General features: G+C 44.7%; 1 protein-coding gene and 1 long non-coding RNA gene across 5 annotated transcripts in view; one reads left to right on the forward strand and one right to left on the reverse strand.

Annotated features, from left to right (window-relative positions):
- Positions 1 to 7,666: 7,666 nt before the first annotated feature.
- LOC115491283 (uncharacterized) lies at positions 7,667 to 21,431 on the reverse strand. Its single transcript, XR_012053131.1, has 2 exons — positions 20,584 to 21,431; positions 7,667 to 8,554 (listed from the first exon to the last, which is right to left on the reverse strand). It is a non-coding gene; the product is annotated as an uncharacterized lncRNA (long non-coding RNA).
- Positions 21,374 to 22,556, forward strand: part of ZSWIM6 (zinc finger SWIM-type containing 6) — a 107,007-nt gene continuing 105,824 nt past the window's right edge. For all 4 annotated transcript variants that reach the window (XM_030259031.4, XM_072922600.1, XM_032744590.3 and 1 more), the window contains exon 1: positions 21,374 to 21,929. In XM_030259031.4, the coding sequence (XP_030114891.4) occupies positions 21,419 to 21,929 (511 nt within the window). In that variant the 5' untranslated portion in view covers positions 21,374 to 21,418. The remainder of the gene's footprint in view (positions 21,930 to 22,556) is intronic.

A 22,556-nucleotide genomic window follows, 5' to 3' on the forward strand; every position in this document is an offset into this window, starting at 1 on the left:
CATGGGAAGCAGTGAATTCATTCCTTGTTTTGTTTGGTTTTGATTTGCTTTGCTTTTATGTGTGGCTTTTACTTTCCCTATTGAATGGTCTGAACCTCAACCCACAAGTTTTCCAGTTTTTACCTTCGTTATTCTCTCCCCAGTCTCACTGGTGGGCCAATGAGAAAACAGCATGATTGCTGGCTGGCGTTAAACCACCACAAAACTTTTCTAATTGCAGCATAAACTCATTCCTCATTGCCCTATCACTACCTACCTTCGTGAAAATAATCTCTCTGGCACTCCTGTAGCACCCTTTAGGCGCTAGAAGGTGCTATAAGGTCTTTCTGGAGATTTTTCTCCTCCATGTTGAGCAATGCCAGCTTTCTTAACCCTTCCTCTTAGGAGAGGTGCTGCATCCTTCCAAAGATGATCCTCCATTCTGATCATCTTTGTGGCTCTCCTCTGGACCCAATCCAACAGGTCACAGAATGACGGGCTAGATTAAGTTGGAAGAGACTCACAAAGATCATCAGGTTCAACTCCTGGCCCTGCATAGCACCAACCAACAGTTGCATCATGTGTGTGAGAGGGTTGTTCAAATACTTCTTAAACTCCATCAGGCTGCTTACTGTGACCACTTCCTTAGGGAACCTGCTCCAGTATGAATCCACACTCCAGATGAAGAACATTTTCTTAATATCCAACCTAAACCTTCCCTGACACAATTTCAAGCCATTCCCTCAGTCTTATCACTGGTTCTTATAGAGAAGAAATCAGTGCCTGCCCTTCCTCTTACCCTATAGAGGAAGTTGTGACTTCAGTGGGGTCTCCCTCAGTCTCGTCCAGGCTGAACAGATCAAGTGACCTCAGCTACTCCTCATACGGCTTCCCCTCAAGGCCCTTCACCATCCTTGTCACTCTTCTTTGGACTCTTTCTAATAGTTTAGTATCTTATCCTGCAGCACCCAGAACAGCCCCCAGCACTCGAGGTGAGGCTGCCCCAGAGCAGAGCAGAGCAGAGCAGAGCAGAGCAGAGCAGAGCAGAGCAGGATAATCCCTCCCTTGCCCGGCTGGCGATGCTGTCCCTGATGCCCACAGGACAAAGGTGGCCCTCCTGGCTGCCAGGGCACTGCTGGCCCATGTTCAACTTGCCATGGACCAGAACCCCAGGGCCCTTTCCATGGCACTGCTGTCCAGCCTCTCATTCCCCAGGCTGTCTGTACATCCAGGGCTGCCCCAGCCCAGGCGCATAACCCGGCACCTTCCCTTGCCCTTGAACTTCATATGGTTGGTGATTGCCCAGCCCTGACCTGGTCTGATTTGTCAAGGTCTCTCTGCAGGGCCTTCCAGCTCCTGAGGGAGTCAACAGCTCCTCCTAGTTTTGTATCATCTGCAAACTTCCTTAGCATCCCTTACAGTTCTGCATCCAAGTCATTATAAAACTGTTGAAGAGCTCAGGACTGATGACGGAGCCCTGTAGAACCCCACCAGTGACAAGGTCCTCAGTCTGATGTCAACCCAGTGACTGTAACCCTTTGTGTTTAACCCATGAGCCAGCTGTTCACCTGTTGCATGATGTGTTTGTCCAGCAGTGGGATGGTTATTTTGTCCAGAAGAATTTGGTGCTAGGGACTACAGAGTTGGATGCAGCACTCCAGCTGGGATCTCAACCAGAGTAGATCAGAAGGGCAGAATCCCCTCCCTGGCCTGGCTAACCGTGCTGCTTTGGATGCAGTCCAGGGCACGTTCGGATTTCTGGGCTGTGAGTGCCCATGGCTGGGTCAGTCCAGCCTCTCAACCATGACACCCTTTAAGTTCTTGCCAGGGCTGCTCTCAGTCCTGTTATCCCCCAGCCCAGTGTTGATATTAGGGATTGCCCCAACCCAGGTGCAGCACCTTGCACTTGGCCTTGTTGGACCTCATGATATTCACATGGGCTCACTTTCCAAGCTTGTCCAGGTCCTTCTGGAACTTCTTCCTTAAGCTGCATAAATCAGAGATCTATTCCAATTCTATTCTACTCTAATTCAAAGATCTATTCCTCTGAATAGGTCCCAGACCATGTTTTCTATAAAACACTTCTAAGTCTTATCACAGTCTTGATAGAAATAGTTTATATCCACACAATCTCATCTTCTTTACAAGTTCAAACTCATACTAAACTTTGAGTAATATACATATGACTTGAAGATGAACACAGAAACCAAAACTAAAACACATTAAAGTGAAAAGCTCAGATGTCTAAAAATTGCATATATGTAATATATGTAATGTTCATGGTCATGGCTAAAGGTACATTTAGTTTCTAGCAGAGCCAAACTCTCATGCTTTGCTGATAAAGTATGGGCTTCTGGGTCTTTCCAAAAAAGTTGCTGTCAAACACTATGGCAGTCTCTCGCCAAGCTTAATTTTTGTCAAAATAATGGACAGAATCCCACTTACTCAGACTCAAGGCAAAGGACTTCAAGTCTCCTGTAAGTAGCGGTGCGGTGGCAATTGAGTAACTTGTATTAAGACAGCTAGACTCAGACAGTTACTTATAATTTTTCAAATTAGTTAAAAGTAGCAGCTACTTTTTTTTACAGAGTTTTCAGATGCAGAATCTCAGACAGCATAAATCATCAGATCCATTGAAGTCTACTGGAATTGAGGTAATTTACATCAGATAAGAATCTAAATTATCATTGGAGATACAGACTCACTACAGGAATATAAAATGAGAAATGCTGCCTAGTGGATATAGCAAAAAGTCTGGAAAAGCATTTGATCTGATTGTGTCAGTCAGTCCATATGTTAAAAGAAAGGTGTGATAGTCTTGGGAATTCCTGACAACTTGTGGGTTTAATTGTAATTTAAAGTGCAGATTAGACTCACCATTTTGTAGCAGGAACAAGATTATATCTATGGAATAGAAACACACTTCAAGAGTACCTCAGCCAGGAATACTTTCAGCCTGGAAGAGCAGTTAGGCTTTTACTACAAACACCAGTTATCACAGCATTTTGATATAAATCTGGTGTGTATCCCAGTAAAATCTCATCTCAAGTCAAAGAAACTTGGGCTCTTTCAAAAGAGAAACCTCCTTCAGTCTAAAGGCAGAAAGTAGGAGTGGAGAAAGGAGGATGGAAGGGGCTTTTCCTCCTTTCCACAAAACCATAGATAAAACATATTTTCTTCTGATGCCCATGAAAAAGGAAGATATGATGGTCAAGTGCAGTTGGGAATAGACCAGCAAATGCTGTGCTGTGTTGCAAGGTTTCTTCTTGTGACCTTGTTGCAACACAAAGAATAGCACCTGAGATGTAGGACTCTAGTAGGAGAAGGCAAAATTCAGCCTGGAGGTTGCTATCATCTCATAATGTTGTATTTCGAAACCTCCTGTCAGTGAGAGTTGTCTGGCAGAGTTTTTGCCAGGGCAGAGACACACATAGATTCAAAGTTAAAGGTGATTCTTAGAAACATCTCCATCTTAAAAGCATTTCAATACAGCAATGGAGTTCCCAAGGCATGGAAACACAGGACCACCCACCCCAGAATTTCAGACATAAGATATCGGGAATAGTTTACAGTCTGATTATTTGCTTATTCTGCTGGTTTTGTGTGGGGTAGATCTAATTTTCTTCATAGTAGTGTGGCTTTTCGGGGGTCACTTGCGGCTTTCCCCCGTCCCTCCCCGGCCCCCTGGGACCCCTCCGGCTAGCTGTCCCCTCAAGGGACCGGGGTTTGCCGAGGTCCCGCTGCACTGGGCTTACCAGGCAGCAGCTGGGTCTGCACAGTCCGAGCGGCTGTGCGCCTCGGTCGCCGCAAGGATTCGGGATAAAGAGATGAAGAGAGGTCAATTGTGTGCAGTCCAGAGAGATTGTATTGCCTGAACGGTTGTAGGGCCAAAAGATCCTGGGCTACTGCCCAGATACAGTTTTATACAGCAAAATTAAGAGATAAGGTCTAAACAATAGAGACAGTGTCCAGCATGGGCTCATCAGAACCTCCCCAGGGGTCAGGTCCAATGGGAACTGCTCAGGGGTGGGGAGAAGGGGGTTTACAGAAAAATGCTGAAGCAAAACTTTCCCGAAACAATGGGGCATACATAAATGTATCTTTTCCTCATACCTAAATGTATCTTTTCCTCAGTTTCCAATTCTCAAGGCCTTTCTAAAACCCTTCCTCCACACTACCTCACCAGCGCGATAGCAACAATAGTAGCTGATGTGCTGCTGTGTTTTGGAATTGTGATCAACACAGAGTTCATAACAGAGATTTTTTTGTTGCTAAGCAGAGCTTGCACAGAGCCAAGGCCTTTTCTGCTTTTCATACTGCCATGCTGCCATCCTGCTTCCCTATGCAGGGATGTTGAGGGTGCCTGGGAAGCTGTGAGGAGACACAGCCAGGACAGGTGACCTCAACTGACTAAAGGGCTATTCCAGACCACATGGCATCATGCTCACTATATAAAGTAGGGGAAGAGGAGAAAAGGGGGACACCTGGAGTGAGGAGTTTATTTTCTCAGGTCACCATTATGTATGATTAGGCCCTGCTCTCCCAGAGACAGCTGAACTCCTGCCTGCCCATGGCAAGCAGTGAATTCACGCCTTGTTTTTTTTTGCTTGCACACGCAGCTTTTCTTTCCCTGTTACACTGTCTGTACCACAGCTCATCAGTTCTCTCTTTTATCCTTCTGATTCTTTCCCTGATCCTGCTGGTGGAGCAGTGAGCAAGCAGCTGCCTGGAGCTTGGTTGCTAGCTGGTGTTAAACCACAACCATGGATTCCCAGAGTAGTTTAAGGACAGTCAAACAGTTACTCTGATGTGAAGATGATTAGGAAGGAGTTACCCTTCAATGACTCTACCAGTGAAACCATAAGGCAGTCTGATTAGAAAAAACTACTGATAAAAAAGAAAAAATAATCTCTTCAAAAGTAAAATAATGTTCAGGAGCTTAGTGAGAAATTGGCTTCATCTGAAGAGAGGCTAAGCTCTGGAGCTACTGATATCAATGGCAGCTCCCTCCTGGTCAATGCTGCAATGAGGAGGTGACCAGTGTTACCTATGTGGCAGTGTTACTAAGGACACTACTGTGGTTCTTCCTTCTCTGGACTACTTGAAATTATGCAATTTATTATCTTCTTCAATATGGGACAAGAAAACTTTCTTTGTGATGTCTTTTTGTAAATTAAAAAAAAAAAAAAGTAATAATTTTAAACACATCCCTTTTTTATCAGTATCAAAAGAGTTAAAGAAGTCTGGAGACTCGTATAGGATACCAAGGCCAACTTTGTACCAAAGACCTGCTGACAGGAATTGCTATCAGGTATAAGGTTTAAGCCTGGAGAAAATGTAACACAAAAATTCAGATGATCTGTCATAAAGAAAAATGAGTGACAACATGTGGGATTTTTTAAAATCAGAGGGTTTTGGGCATGTTGCAAAAGGCAGGCCTCAGAGACAGCAAGCTGGCGGTTTAGAGCTAAGCAGTAGCTATAAGATTTGTCAGCAAAAAAATTATACAAGAAGTAGAAAGAAAAGACAAATAGAACAATGGTCTGTGTATTAACGCTTGGGTAGAGTAACTCCCTAAGTTACAGAAAAGTATATCTAGTGAGATATTAAGAAATTTTAAGCTTAATAATAGAGTTCTGTGCATTGTATCTTAAGACTTACAAGCAAGTATAGTATTCAAAACAAGCAAGCATTATTTTAACCAAAGGTATGTGTGCTTATAGTGGTTAGATAAAATTACTGTCTTTATGCTTTTGCTTTGTGTGATTGGTCAAAAAGCTTTTAAAGTAAGTTGTAACATTAAGTTCTTAGTCTGCTGCCTGGGATGAGAGTTGCTGGCCTCTTCCCATTGTCATAACCATAGAACGAGACTGATGCTAAAAATTAAACAGCTCGAGATGCATTCCTCAGCAGTCCCGTCCCGTTTGTGATTTGTACATAGTCCACCAACCAGCAATAACAGCAGAAAAACAAATATTCAGTTCTTGTTAGAGTCTACTTGGAATGCTGAGCTCATTGAAACATGGTCCTTAACGTATTTTAAATTTCTTATGTAATTATACCCTGTTTTCAAGTTCTTGTCACTGCACAGAGGTCCCTTTTGTGTAAGTTCGTATTCAGGTCAGTTCAGAGAAGCTTCACAGACATCAGAGACAAGACATTGTTCTTCTGCCAATTTGGTTTTGTCCCATGCTGCAAGAAAGCTGAACTAGCCACTGTAAGGGATATTTGTGTCTTTTATTGCTTGCAGAAAGGAAGTTTTCAGCCAAGGAAGGATACCATTTTAGTTTTCTGTGCAGAAAGAGGAACCGACTTGGTGTGTAAATAATGATAAGGTAATCTTGCTAATTACTTCTGCATTTTTCTTTTGAAGAACGAAATACCACTTCACAAACAAAAGACAGAATACAAGTTGGAAGTTTTGGATAAGCTAAAAAAACAAGTGTCAATATGGACATACCCTTGTTGCATTTAAAATCATATGAGCTCATATGACTTAATAAAGGATCTTAAACTGTTAATCCAGAATGGGATTCCACTTTCTGTACATGACTACAGACATGTAGTGATCCAGAATCACCAGATAAACTATTAATGCAGAAGACTATTGTTGAGAAACTGGAATAAGCAGAACAAGAGTGCTACAATTCCATGTGTGGCTGGCTCTCTTCCGTGAACATCGTTAGAATGGATTCTCAGGCAGTCTGGATCCCTTGCCACACTACATCATTTACAACTTAAGAAAGGACATATCCTTTCTTAAACAGCTGCAGCTGCCCTTAAGTTCCAGTACAAATGGTAGCCTCCACAGACAAAAAAAATGGAATATGAAGTAAATCCACAGGAGAGCTGAAGGAAGAACCAAAACAACTTTGCTCCCCATCAAAGATAAAACTAGAACATCCACTTTGACCATCCACTGGGCTGACCTGTTTTGTCAGAGAAGTCTCTGTGCTGTCATGAACTATTGCTGAGTTGAGCTACAATACCTATTTTAAGACAGGTATCTCTTGAAGTTAAAACTAGAGATGGAAAGCCCATCATAATTTACTTTAAACTGTTTCAGTAGTTAAACGATCTGTATTTAGGCAAAATCATACCAGTCAGTCCCAGTCTGATTTTGTTCAGCTTCCAACATTCAGCAATCAGATCCTTTTATGTCTGTCAACCAGATGGAAAAGCCAGGTATCATTTCATGGCAAATACTTTTGAACTGCAGTCTATACATAGTTTTGCCTGATAAAGAGGAAAAGCTTCCTTGTATCATGCCACATGAATCAATGACTTTTCTGGCTTTTCTCTCAACCTTTCCTTAATACTAAGTATTCTTGAATTCTAAACTGCAAAAAGCAAATTAAAAAGAAATTTTCAGTGCAAACATATAACTAGTATTGTCTATGCAATCCCCAGGAATTTCTTTTAGCATAGCCAAGATTTACACAAGGCATTTTGACCAAAGTACCATATTTAAGAGTCCATTCATTGTCACCTCTCTTGACAAATCTCTCTGCATCTCTTCATTCCTCCTTCCAAATTCCCAAATCATAAGTTGTGAACAGAAAAAAAAAGGTAGAAAACCAGCATCGTCAGTTCTTCTTAGGTCCAGCAAAACATAAGTTTCTCAAGATAGAAAGGCAACAGCAGCATTAGCTTTGCAATAACATGACTGATGATTAGACTAAGGGAATTGTCTGCAGACATGGTTTTATTCCCTTTTTTGTTACAGCAGTACATGTGAAAAGATTATGCTAGACAGAGAAAAGGTAACAGCAGTGATGAATCTAAGGTATAAGGCATATTTTAAAATACTGGCTCAAATTTTAAAAGTAGAGTCAATTTATAGCATGGGGATGTTTTAGCATTACTCTGAGATATTGCATAAGCAAGTAATATAACAGAACACTCTAGAGACGATCAGAGCCAAAATATACATGGAAACCCAGGACAACAAATTAGAGGCTTAGATTCACCTAAAACAAAAGGCTGTTGACTAGATAATTCTACTTTTAGAACAACTTGTTCAACTGGCCTTCAGTGGTTCCATATTTGGGTGATTTCTCTGTTCTGAAGATCTAGAATTTGATGTGTAGACTAAATGTAAAGGTCATAAATACAAGAGTAAAAAGGACATGCTTTCTCTGTTCACAATTATTTTACTTTAATAGTTATCCACAAAACACTTGTCTGTTCGCATCCAACTTATTAAAGCCATCTGGTCTGTATTAATGACTTATCTTTGTTGTTTATTATATCTTCAATCCTTAGGGTCATCTATGAGTATCATTAATAATTTTGTACAATGCTGATGTAATTTAAAACAAGCATTAAATAACACATAGCAAAAAATAATTCCTAAAATAATCCAAATATGCATATACTTGCTCAGTTAGGATCCTGCATTTACTGCTCTGTTTCTGGCTGCCAGTTACTCAATATTCTACTAATCAGCAGGTCATATTGATCACTGGATCAATATCCAATGGTATATAAAAAAGTGTTTTGTTCAGCATTGCTTGCAAGAGCTGGCATGACTCAATGACAAAGGTGTTGACTGCTTCTTCCAGAAAGCAGTGACCTGCAGAGAGACATGAAGAAGCAAGCTATAATTCAATCAACTTTAATTCTGCCACACCACAAATTCCAGTATAAAGGATTTCTGCAAGAACATCACAACATGTGACAACAAAAAAGTATTTATTAGACAAAGTTTAACTGGGATGACAGGGGACTAATTCAGATCTAGAACTTCCTTTTATATTACTCTCCTTGTTTCTCATTCATCCCACAATTTTCTGCTTTATGTGCAGGAAGTAGAACCTTCATCTTGTCTAAGAATTGTCATTCTTCACTTTTTTCCTCAAGTGAACTTGAAACTGTTGATCATAAAAAGCTAGTATTTTTTAGGTATACTTCACACAAAATTATAGCTGTTATGTGGTCTGAATCACCACTGGATATTAATATTTATATACTATTATGATTTCACTCATCAAAGTAAGATCTGTGCAAATGGTACCACAAACATTCTTGCTGAGATCAGCATAAACCAAACTGGTAAATTTTGCATAATTGTCATGCTGCAGAACACAAAGTGTATTCCTGTATGGACTGTAGTCTGAAACATTCTTTTTCAGTTCTCAAGCTACTTTTAAACAGTTGCCTTCTGAATGCTAAAATTTCAGAATTTCATTGGCAGATCTTTACAGAGCATGTCCTGAATGTTGCCATGGTTATACTCTTCATTTAGTAAACAGTATGGAATAAACCCTCATTCACAGGCAATAATGCAACTTATACTAATCCCCAGGTACACTTAAACTGGTTCCTTTTCATTTAAACTCCTTAAACTCTGACTAAGCAGATCGCAGGTTTCATTTCCAAATAGTATAGGGGACACCATGCCTTCTAAGAAGTGCCCAGACCTAGTAGCAATTCTTCACTTCTAGGACCACCGCTGCAGACAAGACAACACGTTCTGAGCAAAGGGAGAAGTTGCCCTCTCCCCCTTAGCAGATGTGATGACTGCGACTCATGAGTATGGAAGATGTCACACAGTATCAATTATTGGAAGAGAAAACTGCAGCTTTTGCAAGTCCCAGAGCTATTTATGGAGGATTTTCCTGATGCTATAATCAATTCCTGATGCTATATACAATTTCCCTAGTGGTAAATACCAATTAGAGGGTGGAGGTGGCAAGGAATTGTGTTTTTGCATTTATTCCGCAAATCTTACTCTGGTTCTGCCTTCTCTTCCTCACTTATTCCACCCCTCATATCCTAGTGATTTCTCGTTTTCTTTTGAAAGAAAAGACCTCTAGCTTTTTTAGTGAGCTTCAAAAGCAGTCATTCATCTGCAGCAAGCAAAATTTTGTTTTAAAAGAATCAAAGACTTTATGTTTGCAGAGATAAATTGAAAATCAGAGCAGCGTGCAAACCTGGTCATCCAAGTGTGCACATGGTTAGTTTTGGTGCCTGGACTGCTGTCCCGAATGTGAAACCATGCTCAGGCTGTGCTGCTGCTGCTTCTCAGAACCACTTTAATCACAAGAACAAAATTCTTTTGGTGATGTCTGTAACAAAGCTCTCAGAATCACAGACTAAAATTACTGACTGGGAAGCAATTCTGAGTTAGGAGAATATTCTTCCTAGAGATAGTCTTCTGTCTTAGGCTGGAACACTAACACGACAACTGGACCTTTACTATAATTGGGGGAATTCAGAGGCTTTGCCCAGGTCTTTGCCCAGAGGCTCCATTTTTGGAACCACTAGAAAATATATTTTACGTGAAACACCAGAAGAGATTTCTACCCCTCCTGCTCATGGATGATAACATCTGCAGGGTGACTGATGGAGACATCTGCCTAAGTTTGCAGACACTGACTCATTAACTCTTGTAGTGCTTGAACCACACCACACCACACACAGTGAGTGCATCTATTTCCCCGAAGCACCCCAATACAGCCCAGCAGAAGACAGTGTCTGGCAATAAGGCAGCTGTCCCATGAGTCCTGCATAATTTATTAAAGCAAAGAAGCGTGGGGACAAAAATTCTTGGAACTCTTAATACTCCCCTGGAAGGGCTCAAAACACTAAGTGTCCAGAAGTGTAAGACCACATTGTGCCACTATTATTCCAAGTGTTGAAGTGCAGAGAGGTGAATCTCTCAGCTCATCTTAATCCCTGGAGCAGGAAAAAAAAAAAAAAAAAAAAAAAAAAAAATCTATCCAAAGCAACTTCAAAAATCATATGTTTTTATTCAAAGCAACTTCAAAGGTTAAATGTTGTCTAGTCACAGACCAGTAGAAAAAAACCTAAATCCCTGCTCTAAGAAAGGGATTCCACTGAAGTCTTTGAAGGTAGTGAAGTAAAAAGAAGTATCAGTTTCTCTGACAAAATTTTACTGCAGGCTCTAACCATAGCTTATCTCTATCTTCTGAATTTGATTACAAGGCTTAGCTTGACATATTACCTCCAGTACAATTTCCAAGACTGCGGGACAGGAAGAATAGGAAGAAGGAAAAGCAAGTGTTTGGAAAATTTACCCATTTTGTCTCTTTAATAGGGACAGAGTCTACAATGGACTGGCAGCAGCAAAGTACAGTCAAAGGAAGAAGGGAAAGAAAAAGAAGGGATAGAAGCAGACAACCAGATAATGATAACACTTTGAGGTGGGATACAAAATACAAGTGCAAGTATATCAATGTTGCTCAAGATATATTTCAGTAAGCTGTGTTTAACCTTGAAAGTTGACTGCTCTGAACAGATGCAGTATTCCACAGCTCAGTCAGTGTTGCAGGGATAGATCTAAGTACACTGCACTCTAATTAGCACTTGGGCTGCAAAATTTCAAATACTTTCTATAGTTTTGGGACAAAGGCCCAGATTTTACATATATAAGACACAATCTAGGTTTGGAAAAAGAAATTGGGAAAACAACCCTTCAAAATGTTATACCCTTGATTTGATCTTTATTAACTATTCCTCAGCATACAGTCCTTTCTGACCAAATAAATGACAAGACAGCACAGTGTAATTCTTTTGTCAGACAGAAAAACCTTGGTCTCTTAATTTCAAAGGGTGTCTTAACTATACAGAAGCCCTTGTACATAGAACACTACCTTGTAAGTCTGTCTCTGATACAACCCAAGAAAAGAGTTGTCTGTAAATCTTGATGGGGTGTTTCAGTCCCAGTAAACTAAGTGTCGTGGTTTGACACGGAAAAAGAATTTTTCTCGGAAGGAAAAGTGTAGAGCTGTGTTTTTTAGGTTTTATTACATTTGCATTATGTATAAGTTTGGTCCATGTACCCCTGGTCCTGTAACGGTTCCCCCTGGGTCTTCCCGTCTCTCCCCGCGGGTCTGTTGTCCCCAAGAAATGCCAAGTCACTGTGTTTTCCCCAAATGCCTGTCTGTCACTCAGTATCCCTCCCCCACACCTGGAATCTTCCACCCGGGACGCCGGGCGATAGACAGACGACCTGGGACCCTCCACCTGTCCGTCCTTCATTGGATGTACCCCCGTACCCCACTACCCTCAAACCCCCCCATGGCGTTACCCCATTGGCTGCCCCAGTTTCCCCCTGTCCCGTACTTAGTCCGTGCGCACAGTGCGCTCAGACCTTTCTCCTGGCTGGCACCAGCGCGCGCTGCTGCCCGCCCAAGCCACCCCCAGGGCTTTTCTCTCGGCCGGCTCCAGCGCGCCCCGCCCTGCCTGTCCGCGCGGCTCAGACGAACACCGGCGCGGCCCGCCTGGTTCCCTTCAGATTATTGTTTTCCCTGTTGGATTGCAATAAAACGGAATTCGCCCCCCGGAGAAAGACTCTCTTCATTAAACCGCCGTGGGGTTCGCTGATTGCTCTCCAAACCCACACAGCGCTGCCCAAAACCCGTGAGGACTCAGCGGGAAGCGCTGGAGATCTGCCCGCTCCCCTTCTCCCCAGGGCTAGCCAGGGCAAGGGAAAGCAGAGGGGAGAAGAGAGCACCCGGCAGAAAATGTCAATTTGAATATTGACCAATTGAAGGTGGACACGCCTCTGAGAACACAGAGGGGTTAAAAGCAGAATTCCCAGGAGAACTCGCTCTCTTTGGTTCCAGTCAGTGTGCAGTGCAGACTCTCCCCTGCCTGGCCCGTGGCTGGGTGGGGGAGAGGAAGGCCCGTGGCCTGACTGAAGTAGGCCCAAGGGTGGAGGGGGCTGGAACCGGGCTGGCCCCCTACAGATGGAAGGGTGAAGAAATTTGGGATGTCTCCATTCCCCACCCCCAGAGTCTCTCTCTCTTTCGAGAGAAAGAGACAGCAGTGGTTTGTCAGCAGTTCACCACGGGAAGGAGAAGAGTGGGGGGGCCGCAAGGTGCCCAGATGCCTGTGGGAGCTGGAGCCTGGGCAATGAGCCAGCCAGGGAGTCGGGACTTTTAACCCTTCCTGAGAAATGAAAGCTTTGTGAAATTTTTCTCCTCCTCTGTTTGAAAGAGAGGAAGAGAGACAGCTTGGACCCTGGGATGTTGGAAGGAGAAATTCTAGGTGGGAGGAGATGATGGAGTGGCTTTTGGCTGGACTTTTTCTTGGTAGCCACAGACTGAACCGATTTTCTCCTCCAAGAGAGACTGTATTTTAGGAGGATGCCGGTGAGCCAAAGAGATCTGCTTCAGCTGGGAAATGACAGAAGTGGAATGAACAGAGAAAAGTTAAGGAGGTTTGTGGTGGTGCCCCCTGTCTTAAGAGAAGAAGATCTCTGTTCGACCCTCGGCCCCAGGGGAAAAATGGGGGGGACTGTGGTCTCAAAAATGAAAAACTGAACTGTTGATTTTTCCCCTCTTGGCAGGGCATCCTTGAAAGGAAAAATCCTAAAAGCAGTCTGTCCATCCATGCATTGGTGGTGAGAGCACCAAGCATGGAAAGGAGAGGGCCACCATTGCAAACTTTTTCTCCGGGCGGTGCCATGAGCGACACGGAAACACAGGATGTGGCAGCTGTGTTTCTTGGGGCGTCTGTGGCACAGGAGGGGCTCCTCTCTCCCTCGATGGACTGAGTATCGATTGTCTGGAGGGTGGAAACCTGATTGGGGTCCAGATTGTGTCTTGCTGTAGTTTGTTGGAGTTGGGTGGTAGAAGGAGGAATGCTTAGGAAGGTTTTAATTTTGAATTTTGTGTGTGTTTTTTCTTTCTTTTTCCTTTTATAATAGTATAGTAGTAGTAGCTTAATAAAGTTTTTTTTTTGTCATTAAGCTTGGGCCTGCTTTTCTCTGTTCACAATCACATTTCACAGCAATCGAGAGATTGCATTTTCATGGGGGCGCTGGCATTGTGCCAGTGTCAAACCATGACACTAAGAATTTAAGTATCAGTTGGAACCAAATTTTAAACCAAATTTTGAATTTTTTTTAAAGAAAAAAAATATAGTCCAGCTCATTTTTCCCAGCTTGCTAAATGCAATCACTAGGGAAATAAGTAAGAGGAAGCAGGTATTGTACCTGAGCTTTTTAAAAGAATAACAGTCATTACAACAGGAACCATTATAGTGTTGCTTAGCCATCTCAGCCTTTTGTTTGCCTCCATACTTTCTGCAGATCCTCAATTATAATTGATAAAGGCTGAGAAGTTCAGAGAAAATTGGCACCCATGGAAACTGCTGTCCAGTTAGCTGTACTTTCCTCTTCCTAGGACTGCTTTGGCTGTGCTGCTGAAATAAGGGTACACCAGCACAGCATGGATCCTACTGAAAGGCCAGTTTCCCATTCCCAGTTCCCATCCCCACCCCATCTCTATAGCACACAAGCAGAAGCTACGGATTTTGGCATATTTAAGCTGTCCCCTTGTATGTTCAGCTCTCTTGCCATCACACATTAATCTGGACTCTGACTTCTTAGTCAGTTCTGGCTAATCAGGGAGGTCTGGGGATGTCAGAGATGACTGGAAGTTGGCCAGTGTGATGTCCATCCACACAAAGGGCTGGAACTCGGATCCAGGCAACTATAGCCTGTCAGCATGACCTCAGCACCCAGCAAGATTATGCAACAGATCATCTTAGATACGATCACTGGCACACCCAGAATAACCAATGGGTCAGGGCCGCCCAGAATAGGTTTAGGAAAGGCAGGTCCCACATGACCAAACTGATCTCCATTTACGACCAGCTGACCTGCCTAATGGATGAGGGAAAGGCTGTGGATGTAGCCTACTTGGACTTCAGCAAATCTTTCATTCTGTCTCCCACAGTATTCTCCTGGAAAAGCTGGCAGCCCATGGAGTGGACAGGTACACACCTTCCTGGATTGGCCAGGCCCAGAGAGTGGTGGGAAATGGTGCCAGTAATAGAGCCAGTTCTGTTTAATATATTTTCTGATGATCTGGATGAGGAGGTTGAGTGCATTCTCAGTATATTTGCAGATATCAAGTTGTGTGTAAGTACGGATCTGCTGGAGGGAAGGATGGCTTTGCACAGGGATCTGTACAAGCTGGATCATGGGCTGAGGGCAATGGTGTGAGGTTCACCCATGTGCTGGGTCCTGCCCTTGGGTCATAACAGCCCCAAGACAATGTCCCAGGCTGGGACAGAGTGGCTGGAAAGTGCCCAATGGAAAATGACAAGGGGGTGCTGATGGACAGCAGCTGAACATCAGTCAGGGTGTGCCCAGGTGGCCAAGAAGGCCAATGGCATCCTGGCCTGGATCAGCAATGGTGTGGCCAGGAGGGCCAGGCAGGGATCATCAGCACTGGTACTCAGCATTGGTGGGGTTGCACCTCAAATCCTATTCTGGGCTTCTCAATTCAGGAAGCACACATGAGGTGCTGGAGCAGGTCCAGAGAAGGGCAACAGAGCTGAGGAAGGATCTGGAGCACAAGTCCTGAATGGCTGAAGAAGTTGGGGGTGATTGTCATAGAGAAAAGGAGCCTCAGGGGTGGCCTTATCACTCCCTACGCCTGCCTGAAAGGAGACTGCAGCCAGGTGGAGTCAGGCTCTTCTCCCAGTCAACCAGTGACAAGAAAAGAGCACAGAGTCTCAAGCTGCACCAGGGGAGGTTTAGGCTGGACATTAGAAAGAATCTCATCACTAAAAGGTTGCCAAATATTGAGATGGACTACTCAGGAAAGTGGTGGAGTCAGCATCCATGAAAGTGTTCAAGAAGTGACTGGACCTGGCACTTTGTGCTATGGTCTAGTTGACAAGGTGGTGATCATTCAAAAGGGTGGACTTAAAGACCTTGGAAGTCTTTTAGAAACTAAATGATTTGGTGATCCTTGAAATCGGAGAAGGAAGGGTTTTGACTGTTTCGGGTTTTTCTTTTTTTTATTTAAAGCCATTTAAAAATCATTCTACTAGCACTTAGCATGTGGAAAAGCTCTTCTGAAAATTTTAGTTTATGTAATTTCTGTTTCTTTGCTATAGGTTAAAATTTAGGTAAGCAATGTCTTTTACTTTGAGACAATATCATATTGAAGATTTTATGTCCTTCATGCAGAGTTTCTGCCCAAGAATTACTGGGCCTGATACTGCAAAATAGTTCCTTGGTCCAATGCAAGAAGTCTGAAGTGCAGTTAAAAGGGAGAAAGCCCAAGGAGATGAAAAGGGGGACTTGTTCATGTAGTATGCTTATCCACAAGAAGGCAGTGCCCTAATGTTCCCTTTTAAATCACGAGCCCATTTCACTTTCTGTATATGTGTATTCCTACACATGCTGGTAGACCAAGCAATGGCATTTTGCACCTGATAACTTCTAGACCAGTCTATCCCATTTTTGGTGGAGAATGTCTGACTAGAAGATGATGAAGTTTTGAGGAAATTTTTTTAAATCAATTAATCACAATTAAGGGAGTAAGTATTTACACTAAACAGAGAGAATAAATTAAGAAAGATGTCCAATATTTTAATAAAATTCTTTTGTTTTAATATTAGGAAAAGATAATACTTTTAAAATAGCATTTACAAAGACTCGTGAGGGTAATATACTGCTTTTACTTTGAGTATTCATAAATTTTGCAACTCAGATCTAAATAAGGTCACAACAAACCCAGAGAGACACTAAATCTAGAGCTCCCTCTGAGGCAAGACTTTCTCTTTTTGACTTTATGCAAATACTAAGTCTGAAGAAAGGGGAGCCACTCTTATTCCTCCAGTCTTCCAAGACCTCAATATTCTGAACCATCTAAATGACTGTAACACATTTAATTTTAAGAAGTTTCTTGCACATTGTTATTTTGCTTGTAACAGTGGTGCTTTTATCCCTAGTGACTTAGTAGCGAGCTAAATTGTCTCAACAGGTATCTCAACACAAGGCTCCATATAAGGAACAAATAATTCATTCCCAGCATCTATTTTCAATAAATGTAAACTGAATGTGCTCAGTCCTAGAGGAAATACAGAGCAGCATTAATTCACACAGCTCTGGGACTATGGCACAAACAATGCCTTCCTCTTCAGTCCATCTGAGAATGACTTCATACATTAAGTATTGAGCTACAGAAAAGCAGAGTATACAGAAATTAATGTCAAGAGGATTTAGCCCAGTTTTAGATGTTTGTTTCTTTTGACTATTCTAGAAAATGGGCAAAGTATGCTTAGTATTTAAAGTAGATTTTTCTAAATGCTTTTAGATTCTAGTTAGTCTCTAACTCCAGCTGTAGAATCAACATGGAATTTAATTAAAATAAAAGTTGCTCTTTGAAAGGGCTCATTTGGTGCTGCCAGTTTATTTCCACTTCAACAAAGAAACTCTAAAGAGCTAGCAATATTTATCCTAAAGTATTTGATATAAAAGGCTAGCAAAACACAGAAGTTCTTTTTTTAGGTCTTAAATTAAAAATAGCCTCTGAACATAATGCAAGAAACTGTTTTATGAAACAGTAAAACTATAAAACAGTAGAATTGTAAAACTGAGTACAGTGACCAACTATACTACTTTCTTCACCAGCCAATCTTAAAATGGTAATTTCATCAACACTCATACTTCTGTCTGCTTTTCCTGCATTTAAATTCCCAGTTTCACTACACGGCAAAGCATGATAACCTTTACATACAGTAGGTTTTTTTAAGCTTTCACATGATGTTAGAATACATTTGTTATCTGAAAAACCTATAGCCTTCTTCCAAGAAATGAAACCTCTTGTTATATAAAAAGGCACACAGAAACAAGTTTAAAAAGATTCGGTTTAGCATTGTAAATCCAGTTGTTTCAGGAGGTCTATCATTCTTTCTTGTTTTGATTATTTTAGTCCTGTATCCTCAATTTTTCCTGCTTTTTTTTCCTCATAGCTTTAGCTCCAAGAACCCTCCAGCCTCCATTCCCAAGTCTCCTTCTCTGTCTTTGACCCCCTACCCTCTGAGAGTTTAGAAATCTTTTATGCAGTGCATGAATCCAGACCCTTGTCCAGCGTCAATGCAGGAATGCCCAGTCTCTTCTTTCCTGACAAGACTTAACCACTGGGATGACTTATGTTGGCCAGCATTATGTTGCCTGCCATTGTTTTTAAACATTTAGACCTTGGTGTGTTTCATACAAAGACAACTGTGCAGGTGTATGTGACCTTCCTTTTAGATTAGAACAACTGGTGGAATGCTCAAGCCTTTCATACTTTATTGTAATGAGCAAAACTGACTACAACCGGCCTAATGCTCTGAAAAGATTATTAGGAAGGAATTTCACTGCATAGTGGCCAAAGGTGTTTTTCCAAGCAGCTCACAGAATAGCCTTTGATTACATGCAGGAAGTTAGCCAAGTTAAGCTTGCTGTTTTGCAGCCATTCCTTCTTCTCGGCGTAGCTCTGGAATAGAAACTTCCCAAAACGGTGACATGGAAACAAGAAATGCTCAGCTCCGTAAGGTCTTCCCTCGAGAATATCCACTGAAAGAAAGCTTAGATATGTCTTTAACACTTCCTGATTTCTTCTCTGGAGTAAACACATCTTCCCACTTGGTTTCAGAAAGTGGAGGGAACTTGGGGCAAACCTCACAGTACAAAAGTTCCACTTCAGATGAAAATTTGCAAGTTATTCAAGTGCTACACCAGTGCAGCTGCAGCCAAAAGTGGAGCACATTTGGTGCCTGTGGTGGCATGACAAGAGCAAAGGTGCCTCTTCCTTCTGCTCACTAGCCCAGAAACTAAAAAGATTCACCAGCATTCTGTGTGTCTGTTATTATACACAGACTCAACAGGAAGTAGCTACTCCTGAGGAGGGGTAGACAGATCAAAGAGGTGGATCTGTGAGCTCTTCCACCTGCTTTTCTCTGGGATTTCTTTAGTGAATTTAAAAATTTCTGCCCAGATATGTAAAGAAGAAAGACTAAGTTGAGATAACTGACATATAGGTTAATCTGCTTATTATGGATGATTTGTTGTTCTTTGTCACTCTTCTCACTCTTCTTGGTTTTTATTGCAAAGTTTCTTGACTATTGACATGAAGAATTCTTCCAGTGGCATTAGTGTTATTTTTATTGCAGCAGGTGGCTAAGACCTGGTAAAGAACAGCCATTACCCAATTTGGAAGAGTATTTTTACTGACTTGCTAGATGCTTATTTAAAACAGAAATAGTGGTAGAACAGAGAAGAAAAATTGCTTTGACATGCGAACAGTTGTTACTTATGAATAAGTGATGGAGTGAAAAATAATTTTCCTCTTCTTTCACACACATGCAATCATGAAGTTCATTTTTTTCCATTTTCCTACTGTCTACATATTTAATATCTCTTCTTTCTGAAATGCTGAGATGAAAGCCATATTAATAGTAAAAGAAAGTACTACAAGCTCCTCTCCAGTCTGCAGCATTCGGACTCCCTAACACTTCCAAAATTCTGTTGGAGTTAAATTTATAAATCCAGCGGAACATTTATAAAGCATGCCTAAAATGAGAAATGTGACAGTTAATATTCCAGCAAGCTATCTATGAATTTATGAAACTGGCTTCTCAAGAGTAACTATTTTGTGAAGTCCATAGCCAGAAACACAAGCATCAGTTTAAACTCATTTCTTACACAAAAGGTAGGTTTCATGATCCCAAAGGAAGAAATTCCAAACTATTAGGATATTAAAAAAAAAAAAAAAAGAAAAGAAAAACACAAAAAAATCCCCAACCCTAACCCTCCCCTCCACCAAAAGCGCAGGTCTATACCTAGATGTAAAAAAGTTCTCTATACGCGAAGTATTCCAAGTATTGCTACTGTTTAGAAGTTTAAAGGCATACACCCCCCCTTCTCCAAAATGTGCAAATTCTAAACCATCTCAGGTTTCTGTCAATCTTTCTTTAAAAATCAGTCAGCGAGTCTGCTAAATTTCATTCAATTTCCACCACACTTTTAACGGAAAATGCAGTTTCTGCAAAGCTTTTCAATCGCTTGACTACAAAATAAACTCCTGTTCCAGCCGGAGGTGGAAGGCGGGAAGTTGATGCAAACAAAAAGGAGACGACAAAGTTTCGAGCCACGGCGATGTTGTTTGCACCTCTTAGACTTTATGCCTGGCACGCTTGACATTCCTCCGCATTCCCTGGCGGAACCGCCTCCCCGCTGGGGGCGGCATGCGCTGCATCATGGAAAATGTAGTCTGTCTGGGAAAACCAGCCTGCCGGAGAGAAGCCGCTCCAATTACGGCTTCTGCAGGGCATGGCATGCGAGTAAGTGCTGTTTTCAACGGCAAGCCGCCAAAAAATGCCTCTTACAAGATATAGTTCCGAAATATTTAATTAGTGAAAAAAAAAATTGGTTTTAAATTTGGTTAATAAAAAATGGCGACTGCTCTACCATGAAACATCAAAGCGTAATCCCATTCCCGAAATAAAATTCCAAAATACCAAAAATGTTTATTTTAAAGTTTAATTAGTGGAACAGAAGTCAAGCGAAGTCGCTCTGCAAGGACACCCAGCCCACAGCCTCTCTGCGCAGAAAGGCGCTGTGGTCCGCGCTTGCTCGATCCCTGCCGGGCGGCACTTCCCAGCAGCCGGCGTTCCAGGAGCGGCGGCGGGAGCAGCGCTCCGCCACGCAGCATCGCGGGACCCTCAGCATATGTCTATATCTATACATATATTTGAGGCGCCGCCACAGACCCGAACGGCACGGTTTTTAAAGATCACCGAAAACACCATGACCCTCCGCTGTGCCACCACATCCTCACGACCCACCTGGGCAAACACGGTGCCTTCATCGCGTCCAAATGACACATTGCGGGTCCGTGCCGCCCTGCCCCGAGCCTGGGCTCTCCCGTAGCGCTTCCAAGCCCTGACATCTGCAGAGCCAACCGGCTGCTGGCACCGGGATGACGGCCTTTAGCGTACCACCGCTAATAGAAGGAAAATGAAACTCCCCACAAAACTCAACACCAACACATCCTGGAGCGCGCCTCACTCGTGTAGCTCAAGACCCTGTTATAAGCACGCATCGGGGCTCCTGCTCCAGGGCGGAAAGGGCTTCACCTGTTGCAGCCCGCCTCTCAGGGAGGACGCAGGCCCATCTCGCCGGCGCGGCCGCAGCCGCTACAGTACTTCCCACCGCGAGGCGCGGCGCGGCGCCGCCCGGCCCGCCCCGGCCCGCCCCGCCGGCGTTCCCGGCAGGGGTGACCGGGTTCAGCCGCGGCGGCGCCCCGCCCCCGCATTCCATTCCCTATATGGCGGCAGAGCGGGGGGCGCCGCCGGCCGCGCCTCCCTTTCCCACCACGCGCGCGAGGGCGCGCCCGGGCTTGCGCGCGTGACATCAACGGGAGGAGAGGCTGGGAAGGCGGAGGGGGGGAGCGCGCGCCACCCCTTCCCATTTCCCCCACCCGCCGTTCTATTTACGTTGTGACGCCGATTTGCGTAAGGCTCCGCCCCCCGCGGCCCGCGAGGCCACGAGGCCCCGCCCTCTTCGCCACATAAGGGCAGAGGGGGGCGTGTCCCCGGGGGCTCGTGGGCCCTCGCTGCCTTCCTGGAGCCGTTTATAGGGTACAGCCACTTCCGCTGTCGGCTTAGAAGCGGCGCGATCATGGCGGAGCGCGGTCAGCTCCCCCACCCCGCCAAGCGCCTCTGCTGCAGACCCGGCTATGGCCCGGGCTGCAGGCCGGGGCAGCGGGCGGGCAGCTCCGGGCCCGGCGGGGGCGCGCTCTGTGCCGGACCCTCCTCCGCAGCTGCCGCCGCCGCCCTGGGGCTGCTGCCGCTCGGCAAGACCCAGAGCCCCGAGTCCCTGCTGGACATTGCGGCTCGCAAGGTGGCGGAGAAGTGGCCCTTTCAGCGGGTAGAGGAGCGGTTCGAGCGGATCCCGGAGCCGGTGCAGCGCAGGATCGTGTACTGGTCCTTCCCCCGCAGCGAGAGGGAGATCTGTATGTACTCCTCGTTCAACACCGGCGCCGAGGATCCTGCCGCCGGTCCTGGGGGCGCCGCCGCGCCTGGCGGGGCCATGGACGCCGCCGCCGCTGCCGCCGACGAGAACCGGCTGCCCTTCCGCAGGGGCATCGCTTTGCTCGACGGCGGCTGCGTCGATAACGTCCTTCAAGTCGGTGAGTCACCGGCCGGGTCTGCTCCGCGGCCAGGCCGCCACCGCTCGGGGCTGCGGGTCTCCCCCTGCGTGTCACCCGCTTGCCGTCCCTCTTTCTCCGCTGCAGCACACCGCCTGCGGCCCGGCCCATGCGAACCCTTCACTCCCCGGCTCTACCGTGGGCCGGGCAACTTCCTCCGCCGGTCTCCTCCCCCTCGTGCCCGGGACGCGCAGTGGCTCCCTGCCTCCGTGACACGGACACGGCTCCCGCCTGTCCCTTTAACTCGCAGCCCCGCACCGCTCCCGGTAATCCAGTCTGTGTAATCCCGTTTGGCTCTGCCCCCCTACCGGCGTCCACCCCCGGTAATCCGGGTCATCGCTTTTCCTCGAGCCACAATAACGAGGAGATGCCGCCCCCCCATCCCGAGGGGGACCGCCGGTGGAAATGAATCAGCAGAAGGGCGGCCGGCGGGGGAAGGAGGGGGGGCGGGATGCGCCGCCGTCCAAAATAAAGACATAAAAGCAGTGCGAGACCCCGGCAGTGGGCGTGCAGGGGGGATCCGCGAACAAAGGCATTTCTAGGGCAGCGGCGACGAGCCGGAGGGAGGGGGCGCGATTCGCCCCGCCGGGGGTGGTATGGCTGGGGGGG

Source organism: Taeniopygia guttata, chromosome Z (assembly GCF_048771995.1).
Source record: "Taeniopygia guttata chromosome Z, bTaeGut7.mat, whole genome shotgun sequence".
NCBI classification, from domain to species: domain Eukaryota; kingdom Metazoa; phylum Chordata; class Aves; order Passeriformes; family Estrildidae; genus Taeniopygia; species Taeniopygia guttata.